Below are 20,358 nucleotides of genomic sequence, written 5' to 3'. Positions count from 1 at the left end.
TGATAAATGCTCATGCTGAATTGAACCATTGACCTAAATCCTAATAAAGCCCTGTTCTCCTTTGCAAAAGTATAAGTTCTAAGATTTTCTGAGCTATGTAGATCATAAACCAATCAATGAACCAACCAAACAAACAAAAAGATCACCTCACACAAAAGTAAATGTAGGGTTTGGGAAGATGGCTCAATCAGTAAGACACTTGGACTGCAAGCATGAGGACTGGAGTTCAAAACCAGCACCCACATTAATAGTAGCTGAGTGTCCCCATAACCCAAGCATTGTGGGGTAGAGACAGCAGACACAAAATATTCTTTGACATTAAGTCCAGCATACAACATCAGCTTATGCTTTAGTGAGAGACCTTATATCAGGCTTTAATAAAGCGGAGAGCAATAGAGGAAGACACCCAAAGGCCTGTTCTGGCCTCTGCTTGTCTGCACATGGACACAAAGGTAAATGCAGTGTAGTGGTTCTGATGTGTCTGCCTTTTTGTCTAAAACTTCTGAATGTCCCTGTTTTGAAATTTTAAAACTGTGATAAGGCTTTAAAAAATTTGTCATCATACTTTTGGTTTGCAATTATGTTTTCTTTCCCCCTTTTAAAAAGTAAACTCTAACAAAATAATAGCAAGAATTCAATTATAGACTGCTGACAGCTGGTTCTATATATTTTATTCTGAATTCACTTTAGGTATCAGGCTACTTTTTTTTGACAAGGGGCCACTTAAGTAATTGCTTCATTAGAAACATGCATTTATCCCCTCCCAGTTTGTAAGTACAACTCCTTGGCAGAGTTGCAGAATTTGAACACCTGCAGTCCAAGCAGCTTGAAGAGGAGTCATAACTGACTATTAAGAGCAAGAAAAGAATCCCAAGTTCAAAATGGTGTTCTCAATGATAGTGTTGTAACTAACTTGAGCTGACCTAAGCGCTGGCTTCTGCACTGCTCCTTATCAGCATCCAAAAGGGCATACAAAATGCTTTGTAAACTAATTTAAAAAGTGTCTTGTTTATTCAGAAGCAACTGTGAATGGTATTTGTTCAGACTAAGATCACATCAATTGCACACCAGCCAACAGCGTATTAGTCTTCTAAGAGAGAGGGCATGCATCAAAGGCACAAAGTACTAAAGATAAGCTTCTCAATTCTCAACTGTTCTGAGCTCTCAATAAAGCTACTGATGGACAAATTGGGGTGGGACCCAAGTGGATCCACCTGCAAGTTCCTCTTAGATCCCTGGCTTTGGCTGAGAGAGGTGCTGATACTAATGTATCCTTTAGTGCTCTTAGGAAACAACACATGGGCTCTCTTACAGCCCGTCAATCAACCTCTCTGAAGAGGATTCCACCCATTTTCTCCATGTAGCCCTGGGGCAAAACACTGGCTATTTTTGTGTACAGGGCTGGTAAGAGCAAAAATATGGTTGATTTGCTATAGCTGCATCTTAAAAGAATTTCGGACTCTCATCTGTTACTGGGCTTGATTCTTGGTTATTTTGTATATGATATTTAATGAGAGGGAAGTCTCAGTAAAGAAGTATTTAAGAAACTAGTTCAATTGTATATTAATTATCAAGACCCTAAGACGTAATTTGAAAAATACATTCCAGAGGTTTCTGAGGCACAGCTTACTTACAGGATAAACTGTTGTCACATGTGAGTGAGTGAGCTTATTATGTGTGCCACTTAAATATGTTTCTCATAGCCTTGCTTCACCAGCCAGTGCACTATGGAATTCTTTCACAGATTCCATCTCAATTTCAAGCCTTTATCCTAAAACAGCATTTCTTTAAAATAAAATTAGCTTAGTTTTGTCAATTATTGAATTGATGAGAAAAGTGGAAAATAGTTAAAATGTTAACAATTCAAATATATTTTTGGAATGGATCTCATTCTTAGCTGTCTTTTTACTGTTATTGAACTTAAAACCCTTTATTTTACTGTGGAATAATGAGTGACTGACAGGCATCTGTAATGTTGAATTTTAAATGGATTTGTCTCTATATTTAGTAATTTGTTAACGATTCTAAATATGGAATTAAAAAAGTGATGAAACAGTCTGTTTTATTGTGATGTAGATTGCTGGATTTTGCTTTCACAAACTTAATGCTAGCAATAGTCATGACTCTGCAGGCATCTGTGAGAAGAAATAAGTGTGTGTGTGTGTGTGTGTGTGTGTGTGTGTGTGTGTGTGTATGCTTGAGCACATATCTCCGTGTCCCCTTGTGTTGATGTACGCATATAGAAGCAAAATATGGCATTTAAAAGTAGTTTTTGTACCTACCTCATATCGAAAGTTACAGTGTTTTTCCTTTTGTGTGTATTGATGTGTGTGCATATGCACATATGATTGCAAGTATCTGAAGGCATGAGGCCAACCTTGGGTGTTATTCCTTTGGAGCTGTGGACATCTTCATTTTTGAGTCAAGATCTCTCATTGTAAACAGAGGCTTGCCCATTAGATAAGGTTGGCTGGCCAGTGAGCCCCTGGAATCTTTTAGTTTCTGCCATGTTTGTGTGACAAAAACTTTATCAATAAACTTTCTCCCTATCCCCCGAATTCCAGTTTTAATGCATTAAGTGCTCCTGAGTTACAGATGTAGCTCATTCAACAGAGTGCTTGCTAAGTACTCAAGTTCCATTGGCTTCCTTCCCCTCCACCACAAAATACTGGGTGTAGTGTCATATGCTTGTGATCTCAGCAGTTGGGAGGTAGAGGCAGGGAGATCTGATCCCTTCAAGGTCATCCTCAGGCACATAGCATATTCAACTTTGAGGACAGTAGGACTTCATAACACCCAGTCCCCCCCATTTGTTTTTAGGAAAACTAAAAAAGACTAAGAAAGAAAGAAATCATTGGAGACTCTAGAAGATGGAAAGATTTTCATATTCATAAAGAAGCATAAAAGTGAACCAGAGATTCAATTCAGTACCCAGAAAATTTACAATAACATTTTTCACAGAAACGGAAAGAACAGTAAATTCATATGAAAGTTCAACTGGATAAAAATAAATGATTCAGAAAATTTCCCACAAAGCTATAGTCACCTGGCCACCCAGATGCAAGAAACACCCACTGGAGAAAAGACAGGATCATTAACAAGTGGTAATGGAAAACTGGGTTTCTTCCTTCCTTTTTCCTCTTTTTTTTTTAAAGACAGCGCTTCTCTGTAATTGCCCTGGTTGTCCTGAAACTCGCTTTGCAGACCAGGCTGGTCTCAAACTCAGATCAATCAGCCTGCCTCTGCCTTCTCAGTGCTGGAATTGAAGGCACGAGCCACCACACTTGGCAGAAAACTGGGCTTCTAAATATAGAAGAATGAAACTAGATCCATGTCTGCTAGCCTGCTCCAAACTCAATTAAATGATAATTAAGTTTTTATTACTATTTTTTATTTAAATTCTTTAATTACTACTCATATTTACGTATCCATCCTCCCATTCCCTCGCCCTCCCATCCTCCCATGTTCCCTACCAACCTCCCCCCAATTCATCCCCCAACTCCTCCCCAAGGATAGTGAGGCCCTCCACTAGGGACTTTCAAAGTCTGTCATATAATTTGGGGGAGGGTCTGGGCCCTCCTTGTTGTATCTGGGCTGCAATAGCAGCCCCCCATAGGGAATGGCCTCCCAAAGTCCATTTGTGCTAAATTTTAGTGTAAGGCCTGAAATCCTGAAACTGTTAGGGAAAATAAATAGAGAAACACTTCAAGATGTAGCTGTAGGTTAGAACTTCTGAAAATAACTCCAGTCCTCAAGAAATAATCCCCAGAACTGACAAGTGAGATTGCAGTGAATAAAATTGTGCTTTTGTAAAGCAAAAGAGAATAGAGAACCATGGTTCTCAACTTTCCTAATACTGTGATTCTTCAATACAGTTCCTTGTGTTGTGGGGACCACCAACCATACATTTTTTTTTGTTGATACATCATGACTGTACTTCTGCAACTGTTATGAATCATATTGTAAATATCTAACATGTAGGATATCTGATACGTGACTATTATGAAAAGGCCAGTTGACCTCCAAAGGGGTCACAATCTACAGGTTGAGAAACACTGATATAGGTGAAGAGATAGCCCCAGATTAGGGGAAAATCTGTGTGAGCTGTATATTTGATAGAGACTTAATAGATAGAATAGAATATATAAAGAACCCAGCTAAATACCCCAAAGCAAAGCAAACCAAGAACAGGTGGGTTAATAATGAGATGCTGAGGTCTCAGAAGTGTGTTGACTAGTTGATGTAAAGGTAAACATTCACAAATGGATCAGGCATTTTGGAATTGATTACATCTGTGCAAAAAGCACTACACTATAGGAATAGTTTAAACATCTGAAGTATGTTTTGTATTTAGTGATTATAATGGCTGGATGGAATTCAAGCTTAAATGTTTTGATTTTTTTTTTTACATTTGAAGTGGGTAAAATTATTATTTCATTTGATATCTTTAGGAAGAATAATATTTTTCCTGTTAAACCAGATAGGAATTACTTTGATAATTTATCATTCATGAGGTGTTGAATATTTAAATTTAGACATTTTTCTTTTAATTTGGATTGTCTCTGAGCTCTTGGCACACTTCCCTGTAGGAAGGTTAAGCTGTGACACTATAATTACCCTCTTGAACACAGAAGATAGAGGTTTAGAATAAGTTAGCCTTGTTTGTGAAGGGGGAGCCACATAGGTTCTTCCTATTTTCAAATTAATTTGAAAATTTATATATTATGAGACTTAAGATAGTATACTAGTATTAACTTGAAACTCATGATTTTACAAATTTGCAATTGAAAAAAATTTTACTCAATGCCAATTTACCTGTCAATATACTTTTGTATTTTATGATTGCCTTTTTGAATAATATATTGTTATTTTATATTTATTTTTTATATTTTATATCTCCCTTTCTTAAACAAGAGAAAAGAGAATATTCTTTTAGAACTTTAAAAACTTTGAGGGGGATTTTGATTTTGTTTTATGAATGTGGGTATTTTGTCTGAGCCTGTGTGGGTATACCATGGCCATGCAGCAAAGAAGAGGCTAGAAGAGGCCAGAAGAGGGCATGGGTTCCCCGAGGACTAGCTTTACAGACAGTTGGTAGCTGCCTCGAAGGTGCTGGGGATCAAAACTAGCTCATCTGACAAAGCAGCCAATGATCTTAACTACTGAGCCATCTTTTTAACCCCTTCTTTTAGATTTTAAAGGATTAGCTGGAACAGAATTCATGTTATGTGATTATAGAAAAATTCTTTGTAATAATTTTTATTGTTGAAGTTCATACTTTATTTTTGGTTTTTATTTTTATGATATTTTTCCTTGCATATTTTAAATTTTAATTGGATTTCTTTTTATTAGCATCTTTTACTATTAAGCATGTATCTATTTTCCTTATTTACTACATGTATGTGTTGGTAATGCGTGTGGTATGTTGGTGGTATGTTTGAAAGTCAGAGGACGATTTGCAGGAGTCCTTTCTTGCATTTCCCCTTTTGTCACATGAATTCCCAGGATCCCACCCAGATCATCAGGATTGATGACAGGCAATCTTATCTATCTGCTGCTGAAACATCTCATTAAGCATATTTTAATGGAACACATACAACCCAGGTATAAGTGGATTATAGATAAAACATAATAAAACTTTATTTAAACTAAATAATACATCTTAACCCCATCCAGTGTGACTCAAGAAAATCTAGCTCCAAAGTGATTTACTAAAAGTATCACTAGAATTCATAGTAAAAGAACCTCTAATCCTAAAAATGGAGAATAAGATCACTAAGTCTCAGTTTCACTTTTAAGCCCCACCCATACACATATTGTTAGATGGAGAGTTAAGTGGGTGTGACCAAGGACACTTATGGTTGATCTTTGTGACTCCTGGATGGAGATGGGAATGGGATAGTGGAGTAATACTGATGGTTGATGTCTTATTGGGCCGTTTTGCCAGTAGCAGCTTTCTAAGGTCTATGCCTGAGGTTGTGCTGATCAACATTTTACATAAATCATTGGAAGCTTTTCCAGATTTTTAGTTGAGTCAGATTATAAATGTATTAGATCAAGAGAACAAATCGCCTAGTCAATATAATTTTTTTAATCATTTTTAAATCTGAATTAGAGACAAGATTGAATTGCATGACAATCCCAGTTCCCTTCTCCCTCCCTTTCTCCCCTACCACCCCCCCCAACTAAAACCCTACCTATCACATATCCTTTCTTCTAATCTACACCTGACTTAAACTTTCTGCTTTCTCATGACCTCTGCATCCTTCCTCTTCTTCCCTCCTCATTCTTGTAGCTCCTTCCCCCCTCTTCCCATGCTCTCAATTTGCTCAGGGGATCATGACCCTTTCCCCTTCTCCAGGGGACAATGTTTGTCTCTCTTAGGGTCCTCCTTGTTTACTAGTTTCTCTGGCAGTGTTGGTTGTAGGCTGGTAATCCTTTATGTCTAAAATCGGCATATGAGTGAGTACATACCATGTTTGTCTTTTTGCGATTAGGTTACCTCGCTCAGAATGGTTTCTTTTAGTTCCATCCATTTCCCTGCAAATTTCAAGATTCCATTTTTTTTTTTTTTTTCTTCTTCTGAGTAGTACTCCATTGTGTAAATGTACCATATTTTCTCTATCCATTCTTCGGTTGAGGGGCATCTAGGCTGCTTCCAGTTTCTGGCTATTACAAATAGTGCTGCTATGAACATCGTTGACCAGATGTCCTTGTTGTAGGAATGTGCTTCTTTTGGGTATATGCCTAAGAGTGAAATTGCTGGATCTTGTGGTAGACTGATTCCCATTTTCTTGAGGAGTCGTCATACTGATTTCTAAAGTGGCTGTACAAGCTGGCACTGCCACGAACAGTGGAGAAGTGTTCCCCTTTCTCCACATCCTCTCCAGCATAAACTGTCATTGGTGTTTTTGATTTTAACCATTCTGATTGGAGTAAGATGGTATCTCAGAGTTGTTTTGATTTGCATTTCCCTGATGGCTAAGGATGTTGAACACTTTCTTATGTGTCTTTAAGCCATTTTAGATTCCTCTATTGAAAATTGTCTATTTAGTTCTGTACCCCACTTTTTAATTGGATTGTTTGGTGTTTGGAGACTAGCTTCTTGAGTTCTTTGTATATTTTGGAGATCCATCCTCTGTCAGATATGGGATTAGTGAATATCTTTTCCCAGTCTGTGTGCTGCTGTTTTGTCTTGCTGACTGTGTCCTTTGCCTTATAGAAGCTTCTCAGTTTCAGGAGGTCCCATTTATCAATTGTTGTTCTCAGTGTCTGTGCTACTGATGTTACATTCAGCAAGTGGTCTCCTGTGCCAATTAATTCAAGGGTATTTCCCACTTTATCTTCTAATAGGTTCAGTGTGGCTGGGTTTATGTTGAGGTCTTTGATCATTTTGATTTAAGTTTTGTGCAGGGCTAAAGGCTTGGGTCTATCTGTAGTATTCTATATTTCTGCATCCAGTTATGCTACCACCATTTGTTGAAGATGTTCTCTTTGTTCCAGTGTATATATTTGGGAGATCTTTACATTTTCTGGTATCTTCATTAATTTCTTTCTTTAGAGACTCAAAGTTCTTACTAAACATGTCTTTCACTTTTGTGGTTAGTGGTACCCCCAAGATATTTTACATTGTTTGTGGATATTTTGAAGGGTGATGTTTCTCAGATTTCTTTCTCATTGCATTTATCATCTGTATATAGTAGGGCTACAGATTTTTTTTGAGTTAATCTTGTATCCTGCCACTTTGCTGAAGGTGTTTATCAGCTGTAGGAGTTCTCTGGTAGAGTTTTTCTAGTCACTTATGTAGACTATCATATCATCTGCAAATAGTGAGAGTTGACTTCTTCCTTTCTAATTTGTATTCCCTTGATCTTCTTTTGTTGTCTTATTGCTCTAGCTAGAACTTTAAGGACAATATTGAAGAGGTATATATAGAGTGTACAGCCTTGTCTTGTGAGTGATTTTAGAGGAATTGCATTGAGTTTCACTCCATTTAATTTGATGTTGGCTTTCTGCTTTCTGTATATTGCTTTTATTATGTTGAGGTATGTACCTGTTATTCCTGATTTCTCCAAGACCTTTATCATGAAGGGGTGTTGGATTTTGTCAAAGGCTTTTTCAGCATCTAGTGAGATGATCATGTGGTTTTTCTTCTTCAGTCTGTTTATATGGTGGATTACATTGATGGATTTTCATATGTTGAACCATCCTTGCATACCTGGAATGAAGCCTACTTGATCGTGGTGGATGATTTCTCTGATGTGTTCTTGGATTCGATTTGCCAGTATTTTTATTGAGAATTTTTGCATCAATGTTCATGAGGGATATTGGTCTGTAGTTCTTTTTCTTAGTTGTGTCTTTGTGTGGCTTGGGTATCAAGGTTATTCGAGCCTCATAAAAAGAGTTTGGCAATGACCCTTGTGCTTCTATTGTGTGGAATACTTTGAGGAGAATTGGTATTAGCTGTTTCTTGAATTTCTGGTAGAATTCTGCACTGCAGCCTTTTGGCCCTGGGCTTTTTTTGGTTGGGAGACTTCTGATGACTGCTTCAATTTCATTAGGGGTTATAGGTCTATTTAAGTTGCTCATCTTTTTTTTTCTTTTAAAGATTTTATTTATTTATTATGTATACAACATTCTGCTTCCATGTATATCTCCACACCAGAAGAGTGTACCAGATCTCATAATGGATGGTTGTGAGCCACCATGTGGTTGCTGGGAATTGAACTCAGGACCTCTGGAAGAGCAGTCGGTGCTCTTAACCTCTGAGCTATCTCTCCAGCCCTACTTATCTGTTCTTGATTTAATTTTGGTAAGTGAAATTTATCCAGAATATTGCCCATATCCTTTAGATTTTCAAATTTGAGGAATACAGGTTTTCAAATTATGACCTGATGATTCTCTGGATTTCCTCTGTGTCTGTTGTTGTGTCCCCCTTTTCATTCCTGATTTTATTAATTTGCATGTTCATTTTTTGTTGTTTGGTAATTTTGGCTGAAGGTTTGTCTTCTTGGTTTTCTCCAAGAACCAACTCTTTGTTATATTGATACTTTGTATTGTTCTTCTAGTTTCCATTTTATTGATTTCAGCCCTCAATTTGATTATTTCCTGGCATCTGCTCCTCTGGGGTGTATTGGCTTCTTTATTTTCTAAAGCTTTCTGTTGTGCTGTTAATTCTCTAGTGTGATTATTTTCCTGTTTTTTCATGTGGGCAGTTAGTGCTATGAACTTTCCTCTTAGCTCTGCTTTCAAAGTATCCCATAGGTTTGGATATGTTGTGTCTGCCTTCTCATTGAATTCTAGGAAATCTTTAATTTCTTTTTTTATTTCTTCCTGGAACCATGAATTTTGCAATTGGGTGTTACTTAATTTCCATGAGTGTGTAGGTTTTCTGTAATTCATGTTGTTGTTGAGTTCTAAATTTAAAGCATGGTGGTCTGATAAGATACAGGGGGTTATTTCAATTTTTTTGTACCTGTGAGGTTTGCTATGTTGCCAAGTATGTGGTCGATTTTAGAGAAGGTTCCATGTGGTGCTGAGAAGAAAGTAAATTGTTTTGTATTTAGATGGAATGTTCTATAGACATCTGTTAAGACCATAACTTTATTAATTCTTTTGTTTCTTTGTTAAGTTTCTGTCTGGTGTTCCTGTCCAGTGATGAGAATGGGGTGTTGAAGTCTCCCACTATAAGTGTGTGTGGTTTTATGTGTGATTTGAGTTTTAGTAATGTTTCTTTTACAAACGTGGATGCCTTTGTATTTGGGGCATAAATGTTCAGATTTGAGACTTCATCCTGATGGATTTCTCCTGTGATGAGTAGGAAATGATCTTCTTCATCTCTTTTGATTGATTTTAAAGTTCAATTTGCTGGATATTAGGATTGCTACCCCCGCCTGTTTCTTGGTTCCATTTGATTGGAAAATCTTTCCCCAACCTTTAATTCTTAGTTACCGTCTGTCTTTGAAGTTGAGGTGTGTTTCTTGTATGCAGCAGAAGGAAAGATTCTGTCCATTATAGGCGAGTTAAGACCATTAATGTTGATGGATGTTAATGATCATTGATTGTTCATTCTTGTTTGTCTTTATTTGGTGATGGTGGCGAGATCATGTGTGGGATTCTATCCATTTTTCCTTTTGGCTGTTGGTAAAGTGGGCTTATCTATTGCCTATATTTTTCTGGTTATAGTTAACTTCCTTGGGTTGCAGTTTACCTTTCAGAACTTTCTGTAGGTCTGGATTTGTGGATATGTATTGTTTGAATCTGGTTTTGTCATGGAATATCTTGTTTTCTCCATCTATATTGATTGAAAGCTTTGCAGGGTATAGTAGTCTGGGCTGGCGTCCATTGTCTTTTAGTGTAGGACCTTCTGGCTTTCAGAGTTTCTATAGAAAAGTCAGGTGTGATTTTGATAGGTTTGCCTTTATAGGTTACTTGACCTTTTTTCTTTGCTGCTGTTACTATTTTCTCTTTTTTTTTTGGTGTTTTGATTATTATGTGGTGAGGAGACCTTTTTTGGGGGGGTCAGTCTATTTGGTGTTCTGTAGGCTTCTTGTATTTTCATTAGTATGTCTTTCTTTAGGTTGGGAAAGTTTTCTTCTATGATTTTGTTGAATATGTTTTCTGCGCCTTTGATTTAGATTTCTTCACCTTCTTTTATACCTATTATTCTTAGGTTTGGTCTTTTCACGGTATCCCTTATTTCCTGGATATTTTGTGTTAGGGATTTGTTGGACTTAAGATTTTCTTTGGTTGATGAATCTATTTCTGCTAGTGTGTCTTCAACTCTTGTGATTCTCTCTTCCATCTCTTGTATTCTGTTGGTTATGCTTACATCTGTAGTTCCTGATCATTTACTCAGCTTTTCTATTTCCAGCATTCCCTCAGATTGTGTTTTCTTTATTGTCTCTATTTCCATTTTTAGGTCTTGAACTGTTTCCTTGAGAGATTTGTTGATATCTTATATTTTTTGTTTGTTTTTTTCTTCCATTTCTTTAAGGAATTTTCTCATGTCCTCTTTGAGGTCCTCTATCATTTTCCTGAAGATGTTTTTAAGGTCATTCTCTTCTGTTTCATCTGCATTGTGATGTTCCGGTCTTGCTATTGTATGGTTCCTAGTCTCAGGTGGTGTCATATTGGGTTTTCTGTTGTTGGATGTGCTTTTACCTTGTCCTCTTCTCGTCCTTTCTTGTGGTGGGTATAGCAGGAGTCTCTTGCTCTCCTGGTGGGTATGGGACCAAGGTTCCCTTCTGGTAGATGCAAACAGATCCAATACTCTGATGTCTGTCCTCTTCTCGTGGATGGAGGTGGCACTGTTACTGGGGCTTCGGTGTTCGGGTGTGTTGGGTCCCATTGTGCCAGTGGATAGTGTTGGAACTGTCACCGGGGCCTCTGGAGTGTCCGGTTTGTTGGATCCTGCAGCTGCCGAATTCAAATCCGGCTTGCAGATCGCTGGTGTCAGATGACTCTGAGCAGTGACGCTGAACAGGTCAATATAATTTTAACAACTATGTGTGTGTGTGTGTGTGCACACATGTATATGTAGGGGAAGCTGTACAGCTTCCCCTACATGTATAGGCTGTAGTAATCTGTGACCCAGTAAATAAAATTTGTTGAGAAATTTAGTCCAATAATGAATTCAAATAGGAGATGGACTAGAGATCTAGATGAAAGAGATATGAATGTAAAGCTTTGCCATTTGGGTATATGGAAAATTACTGTCTTTTCATCATAATGATAAAAAGAAACTGACAGTGTAGGAAAATACATACATATATTTATATATATGTACTCCTCTATAGACAACATACCATGAAGAGATGAAAACAGATTAATATGAACACCAGTTACAAAAAGAAACAAAATATAAAGATTGCCAAGATGAAGATAGGAGTATATTCACATCTAATAAGTATATGTAAAGAATGCAGCACCCATTACTCATCAGGGGATGTGAATTAAAATCACAGTGTGATGCTAGAATTTGTCCATCAATGTGGCTAAAATGAAACAAAAAGAAATAATTGCCTAGGACTCTCATATAAAAATCACAATTTGTTACAATTTTAAAGGAACTTGTCTATATAGTGCCCAAACTGAACACATGGTATCTGCTGTTCCAGTAGTTCCATTTGTAGGAATGAGGTCCCCAATCTCAGATGCAATGATATTTCTAGAATGTTCATGACAGAAGTATTTGTAGTAGTCAAGATGTGTAAAGTTCCAAATGGATATCTCTTGAAAAATAGAATTACAAATTAAATCAGTATGGTTAATTACTATTCTGAATGATCTATAACAGGAATATAGTATGGATACATTTCTCAAATATGTTTATTCCAAGAAACTGTTCTTTTGTTGGAGGATGCTATTTACTCTTGCTGTAAGGGAAATATAAAATTTCTTCATGTTGCTATAGTAATTTTATTTAGCTCATCAGTTCACCCGATAACTTGTCCATTTTGGGCTTCCGTTTTTCTCATCTGTAAAATCTGCAAGTCATTAACGAACAAAGCTATGACTGACTGAGTTCAGAGGTTGGCTCTCTTATACAGCATTTTACTTTTGTTTCTTCGGAATTTGTCTAGCTGAAAGACAAGTATAAAAGTTATCATCATTTGATGATTGTTGTCTCCTTTTAAATATTGATTTTGTTCTTTCATTAAAGGTAGTCAGAATGGAAAGAAAAGTGAGCAGAATCTCTCTTGCTTCTGAACCCAACATAACTTACTTTCTGCAAGTTTCTTGGGAGGAAACAGTGGGATCTGGTTTTGTTATTACCCTGACTGATGGCCATTCAGCCTGGACTGCGACAGGTAATCTTGACAACAAACATGTTTGAAGTAAAAGTTAAATATGTCCTACTCGTTAGTCCTCAGGGACTTCCAGTTAACGTGTTTTTTCATGGACACAGGTAACATTAATGTTCAATTTTCCATGTTATGCATTTCTAATTTGTGTATAGCTCTGTAGCACTTGATGCTATTTTTTCTGGAGTTGACACCATGTACAGTAGCTAATACTACTCACTTTGACAGTCTCACTGTTTGGACTTCGTCATAGTTGCATAACAACCTCTTTAGAGCAAAGGTGAACAGCACTTTATTTTTTTAAGTTTATTTTTTAAAAAATTATTTTTAATTACTCATATTTACATATCTACTCCCCCATTCCCTCGACCTCCCATCCTCCCAGGTTCTCCACCCATCCCACCCCAACCCCCCCACTCCTCCCTAGGGATAGTGAGGCCCTCCACCAAGGAACTTCAAAGTCTGTCATATAGCTCCTCCTCTGGGGCCTCTGGGCTCCTCTGGGGCCAAGGAAAGACTTGGGGGGCAGAGGAAGTAGATTGTGGGACCAAGAGATTCTGCTGGATTGCAGGTGTAGAGGCTTCTGTCTAATCTCATCTGGTTGATAGCTTGAATTACTTCTTGAATGGATATGTACTATGCTTAAAAACAAAACAAAATGAAACAAAACAGAACAGACCCACAGCCTAACACTGTAATGAAACGGTTATGTTTTTATGGGAAATTGGACAGTTTTATCATATAGACGTGTTCTTGTGTTTTTACTGATCTTTTCAACTGTAAGTGGCTCCCAAGTCATATGTAGCGTATGGCAGGCTCTCTCATTAGTACAGTGGGAAACATGTCAGTCTCAGATTATGGCAGGTAGAAAATTAAAAATTAGAATTATGTTGTTTTCAAATAACAAGAATTTAATGTTTTTCTTAAGCATTTTTTACAAAAAACAAGTTTGTGGCTATATAGCAATTATTTCTGGAGTTATAAATGATATAGTAGATGAAAATTTAAGAGTTCATTTATATGCTATTTATATATTCTAACAAAGTTTCCCTGAGATTTATCACTATAATTATTATTTCTAAAATTAAAATCCATCATGAAATTCTATTTCATTCTTTATTGGTGCAAATCCAGCATAGTTTAAAGGAAGTCAGACTTATAGTTTTTTCATTTGTCTTTCACACAGCAAATGAGAAACTTTACTTTTTTATTAGAGGAAAACAAATGGAATTCAGGGATTACTATATGCGGCACTCCTTATGTTAACTATCTCAGATGTAAATTTCCCTGTGGGAAATACAGATGCTGACTGCTTCTGGCCGGGTAGCAATGAGGGAGATAGATTTTTTATGCTAGCCCTATGGAGTGAGTGTACCCATATGACAGCTCTTGTTTGAAAGAGTTGAGAATGTATGGCTAAAACTGTGGTAGTGGCTCAGTGTGGACCTTTGTTGACTGAGTGAAGTCAGAAGACTATTTATATATACATGGATATAGATACATACATGCATATGTATATGCATATGTAAATATGTAAGTGATAATTAGGGAAGAGAATTTTGTATATAATACTAGTTAGAAAAAGAAAACAAACTGATTACTTCACAGTTAGCATGTTTATAAATGATAACTCTAGTTTCCTATTTATTTACATTACACATTTATCACAAATTCAGTGCAGTCATCATTTTGGTCTCTAATGTAATTTAATATGATATGATTTAAATGTGATATGAGACTTCTTTCTGTATTCAGTGGTGGCATGTCAACATTTGGTTTCCTGTAGTGACCACATTTGAAGCATGGAATTTAATAATGCAGTCTGTAATGATTTTATTTTCAGAATAATTCAATGAAGTATTAGATTTTACATATATTTTATGCTTTGTGATATCCATTTATATTTTCTTGTTTAAATATTAGGGCAAATGTGTAAGCAAATATTAACGTATCTTTGTTTACTTAAAGCTTCTTACATACATATCATATGGTACCTTAAGACATTATACAATTAGGAATATTGAAACAATTACTAAATGAAACAGAAAAGTAGGTTCCCTTCCTATGCCTCTTCCTGTGTTTTAGTTGTTCAACTTTTTGATTGCTGCAACCATCAATTATGGATAATTTTTCTCTTTTCATTTTAATGGAAAGGATGTGAGGTTTGTTTTAATCTCCCACACACCAAGCTTGCTGATTTCTTTCCCATTAGCAATGCTTTATCTAATGAATGTTTGGGGACCTAATTATCATGTGGCCTGTCATCAATCACTTCTGTATTACAGAGTGTTGTGTCTCAGGGTTATTTCACAAAGTGGGTTAATGATTGATGATCACTTTGTGCCTTGTAAAATAATTGCTTTGACAGCAAGAAACTTTTATCGCCTACCTGTGGGAGGTGTCTTTAAGTTTATTGGATATTGATTCAAGCCTTACCAATATTTTAGTGTTTTAGATATTTAGATTTCGATTTCTGTGTAAGTTTTCTAAACAGGTATTTTGTGGACTATATGGAAATAGCATTACAGAATTCATAGGAAAGGTTTTGTGTAAGTTGGTCTCTGATGTGGGGCCACCCATATTCCAAATGGCATCATGTTGGTGTCTTCTACTCTGCTACATGGATTAGGATGAGTCTGTGCACTCTTCACTTACACATAGGACCGTTTTTTCAGTGTATCTTTACCTATGTACAAATATTATCAAAATAATGTTTTTGGACTTTCTGCTAGTCTGAGAACAGGTCCTCATTTTTATGTTCTTGTTTGCCCTCTCATCTTTTAAAAATGTCATTCAGCTTTATTCTAAATGGATTTTATTGTTACCATGTTTTCATTTCATCCATTCAGTTTTAGAGCAATGAATGCATACAACTGTGCTGTAGTTCCTAGCAAAAAAAAATAAGCTGGCAACAGTTATTTTTCTAAGTTTGAGGTTGGAATAGACAATGAAAATTTCATGTTCCCTTTAAATAGGAAATATTTGGTCAAAAGTTGAAAAAAAGAGCCCATTTTTGCATAGTTCTTTTGTATGTTGAATTTTTAAAAGTTTAATTTCCCTTTTATAAATTTTATATGAGTTCTATATTACATCATTTCTATACCATCTTCTAACACCATTTCCTCCTGTGTCTTTTCCACTCCCTCTCAAATTCATGTCCTTTTCCTTATGTTTATATATGTATATGTTTCTTTATGTATATATAGTCTGCTGAGTCCATGTAGTGTTGCTTGTATGTGTGTATTTTCACGACTGACCTCTTCTTATTAGATAAACTGTTAGGGGCTCATCCCTGGACAAGACTGGTACTCCCTTTCTTAGCAGCCATAAATTTCATCTAGGAATAGGGAGTTCTGAGATTTCTTCCACCCAGGCTGGATGTTATATAGGCTTGTCTTTAAGCAGTCATGATTTTGAGATTTCATGGGTGTAGCATCCCTGTGATATATAGAAGACACTATCTCCCAGCAAACATCCAGGTTTTCTGGCTCTTATAATCTTTCCACTCCCTCTTCCCTGATATTCCCTGAGCCTTAATTGTTGTTGTAGGTGTATCTATTGGCATGGGACATTCTACAGTCACTTGTTTTCTGTATTTTTATCAATTGTAGATTTCTGTAATGTTCTTTATCTTCTACAAAAGAAGCTTCTTTGATGACAGGTGAGAGCTACACTTATCTGTTGGAGCAGGATATTCAGTAATCAGAATGGAGTTAGAAGTTATACTGGTTTAGGAAAGTGGCAGCAGTAGATTCTCATTTGTGGTACATGATGCCACCAGATTCAAGTGCTTGGCTAGCTTTATACTATAAGCTATAAATTCCCTCATATTGAGTGGGCTTTAAGTTCAATTAGACAATTACTTGTTACCCCCAAGATATGTGTCAGTATTGTACCCTTGGGAACATCTGGCCTAGCTGCTCATTATTGTGGTTCATAACCTTGGCAGCTGGGTAGGACTACTGATTCCTTCTGTCAGCTTCACATAATATAAGAGCTAGTTCTGAGAGAAGATTTCTAGTTCAGTTTCATCTTGACTCTTCCTAACCTGTGTCTGGAGTGTGTAGAGTCTTCAGGAATAGGGTTGGTTTTACGTCGAAGTTCAGGAAGGCATTCGAGGGCAACCAACATACCCTGTGTTATTTGGAGAGTCTATTCAACTCTTCAGACCAACATCTTGAAAGGAGGTTTCTCATGCTTGGCACTTTAGGTTTTGTTAGATTGTCTATAGCTCTTGGTGGAGGAAATTATCACCCCAAGTGATAATATCAGCTCACTGTGCACGTGTGTGTGTGTGTGTGTGTGTGTGTGTGTGTGTGTGTGTGTGTGTGTGTGTGTGTAAACTGGGGAGACAAAAAAACATACAAATATATGTACATATACATATATCTATGTCCTCCTTTTCTCCCCTCACATAACTTCCCTCCCCATTTTTTTTTATTTCATTCTTCATAACACTTGTCCTACTATTCCCTGCTTTTCTTCCTGCTATGATCCTTTATTACATACCTGGTATCTGTTGTTATTCCAGGGTATATGCTCACATCTAAAGATATATAACTAGGATTTATGAGTAAGTGTGAACACATAGCATCTTTTCTTCTGAATCCAAGTTATCTAACACAGTATAATTTTTTTAGTTCCATCTATTTACTTACAAATAAATTCACTGTTTCTCTTTCTTTACAGCTGCATAGAATTATGTTATAATTGATTTATCATTACTCAGCTAAAAGAAGATTATTTTGTTTTCATATCCTAACTCTTTTGAATTGAGCATCAATGAACATGGATGAGCAAGTATCTATGAAGTAAGATGTGAAGTCCTTTGGACATATGGCGAGGAGTGGCTTAATTGATGATAGACCTACTTTTAGATATTTTAGAATTTGCCATTATGTTAGTACCAGCTTTTAGTTCCACCAAATTAAATGAGCATTATCCTGTCCCCATTTTGTTGTCAACATTTGTTGTTAGTTGATCCCTTGATCTTAGCAATTCTGACTATAGTAAGCTAAACCCTCAAAGTTGTTTCAATTTGCATTCCCCTAATTTCTTAGGATGTTGAATTTAAATTTAAGATATTTCGTAGCCATTTTTAATTTATTCTCTTGAGAACATTTCTGTTCACACCAATAGTCCATTTTTTTTTTTTTAAAATTAGGTCGTTGTTTTCTTGAATTGTTTTTGGTGGTGTTGTTTTATATTCTGGATATTAATCCTTTGTCAGATATCTAGGTGGCAAAAATTCTCCCTGTCTTTGGGCTTCCTCTCCACTTGATCATTTCCTTTGCTGTACAGAAACTGTTTAGTTTAAAGTGTATCTCCTTGCCAATTGTTAGCCCTAATTTCTGAGCAAGTGGAATACTATTCAGAAGTCCTTTGCTACACCTATATCCTGTAGGGTACTGCCTATGTTTCCTTCTAGCAGTTTCTGCCTTTTAGGTGTAACACTTATGTCTTAATCCAGTTAGACTTGAGTTTTGTACAGGGTGATAGATACAGGTCTTATTTCAATCTTCTATGTGTGGACATCTAGTTTACTTAGCATGATTTGGTAAAGATGTGGTTTTTTGTTTGTTTGTTTTTTAATGCCAGTGTATGTTTTTGATAGTTGTAGTTACATGTAGTCATGTTTTCATCTTATTGTTTTGTTTCATTGATCAACATGTCTGATTTTGTATTGGTACCATACTGTTTTAATTACTGTGGTTCTGAAATAGAGCTTGAAATCTGATATTGTAATCTCTTACACATTAAGGTCAGGATTGCTTTGGCTAGTTGTTCCCTCTTATGGTTCCATATAAATTATAGGAACTTTTTTTCTACTTCTATGAAGGATTCCAGGGGGATTTTGATTGGCATTGCATGAAATTGTAAATTGCTTTATTATGGTGATTGTCTTCATAATATTAATTCTATCAATCTATAAGCATGGGTGTAGTCTGACTTTCTTTTCAGCTGCCAGCCCTCAAATAATGACACAGAGACTTATTTTTTAAATATGAAATCTTTCCTTTTAGCTTAGGATTGTTCCCAACTAGATCTCAAAACTTAAATTAATCTGTTTTTATTAATCTGTGTTTTGTTACATGGCTTTGACCTCTCTCCCATTTTGTATGTCCCACTTGCTCTGCATCTTGCTGGCATCTCCTTTCTCTCTTCTTCCCAGAATTTTTTCTCAGTGGAAGTCCCACCTATTCTCTCCTTTCTAGATGCTGGCCATTCAGCTCTTTATTAAACCAATTAGAAGGTGCCTTAGACAGAGGCACATCATTATAGTGTGCAAAAAGTTTATCCCATAGCATTTCCCTCCTTTTACCTAAACAAAAAGGAAAGGTTTTGACTCTAACACAGTAATACTATATACAATAAGAACAGGGTGTTGCTTAAATGAAAGGGAAGGTTTTAAACTTAACAAAGTAAAGCTATACACAATAAGAACAATGATCAAGTAAGAATTACATGATATGTCTCACTGTCATGAAAAACATTCTGTTATTAAAATATCTTAAGTGCCATATTCTAGAGGTCTCTAAGTGTTTGAAGACCATCTGCCTATCTAAAATATATCTGTTTGACCTTGAAAACATACTTAACATGGGCACAGATTGTTAGATGACTACCTACTAACCTGTATTTCTTAGTTAAATTAGTTTGTAATAATAACTTCCAAGAACTAGAAATTGACATTACATTATTTAATAAACTTCATAGATACAATACCTTAAACAATGAGTTGAAACATGTATACATTATAGCAAAAATAACCTTAAATTTAAGTCAGTATACAAAAATCCATACCAATGTATATTAAATCACTTAAAACTGTCGTTGCTTTTTTGTTTAAAAGTACATTCAAGAATCTACCCTTTATCCTATTATTTCTGCATCCCCATTTTTTTTTCTTTTCAGAACAAGATTTTTGAATGTCATCTCCTTTTGCTTAGTTTTCTCTCTGACCATGACCAATAACATTTTGCAACAAACACCCTTAAACTATGACAGACATCCACCGAATTCTAGAAACCACCTACCCCATCTCTTGGGAATGATTAGGTTATTATTTCAGTGTTGATTTTTCTTAGTTCACTATATTTTCTTAATACTATTTCTCTATGAGATGAATTGCTTGCAAAGCTTTGTCTCATTCTCTCAATTTTCTAAACATTTCTTTTCTGTGTAGGTCTTATTTTGTGTACCCCCTCCTCCACAATTACAGTTGTGTCTTGAACTTTTGGATCCCTATCGTTTAAGCCTATATTTGAAGTGTTACTCCATGCATTCTTCTAGCAGTTTCATTTTGGTTCCATTTTGAATATATTTCTGTTGTTGGGGATGAGATGGAGGCTCTAGTTTCATATTTCTACCTGTGAATATCTGGTTTCCTGAGCACCATTTGTTGAGGAGACCATCTTTAAAATATTCTTAACTTAGTGTGTTTTTGCTATATGGTTTTAATTTTTCTAAGTTTTCATATAATTATATTAAAATAACAAGGTTCACTGGCTCCTAATTGTAGACAAAGAACTACAGGCCACTCAGGAATACT

The 20,358-nt window shown here is 36.0% G+C and overlaps 1 protein-coding gene across 4 annotated transcripts in view; it reads left to right on the top strand.

Annotated features, from left to right (window-relative positions):
* Positions 1-20,358, top strand: part of LOC100768249 (DNA repair protein XRCC4) — a 214,286-nt gene that overhangs the window by 5,560 nt on the left and 188,368 nt on the right. For all 4 annotated transcript variants that reach the window (XM_027401768.2, XM_027401767.2, XM_035440487.1 and 1 more), the window contains exon 2: positions 12,665-12,812. In XM_027401768.2, coding sequence (XP_027257569.1) covers positions 12,674-12,812 — 139 coding nt within the window. In that variant the 5' untranslated portion in view covers positions 12,665-12,673. The remainder of the gene's footprint in view (positions 1-12,664; positions 12,813-20,358) is intronic.

Source organism: Cricetulus griseus, chromosome 2, assembly GCF_003668045.3.
Source record: "Cricetulus griseus strain 17A/GY chromosome 2, alternate assembly CriGri-PICRH-1.0, whole genome shotgun sequence".
Lineage (NCBI taxonomy): Eukaryota > Metazoa > Chordata > Mammalia > Rodentia > Cricetidae > Cricetulus > Cricetulus griseus.
The sequence above is the reverse complement of the archived record's forward strand: the minus strand, read 5'-3'. Positions and strand labels throughout refer to the sequence as shown.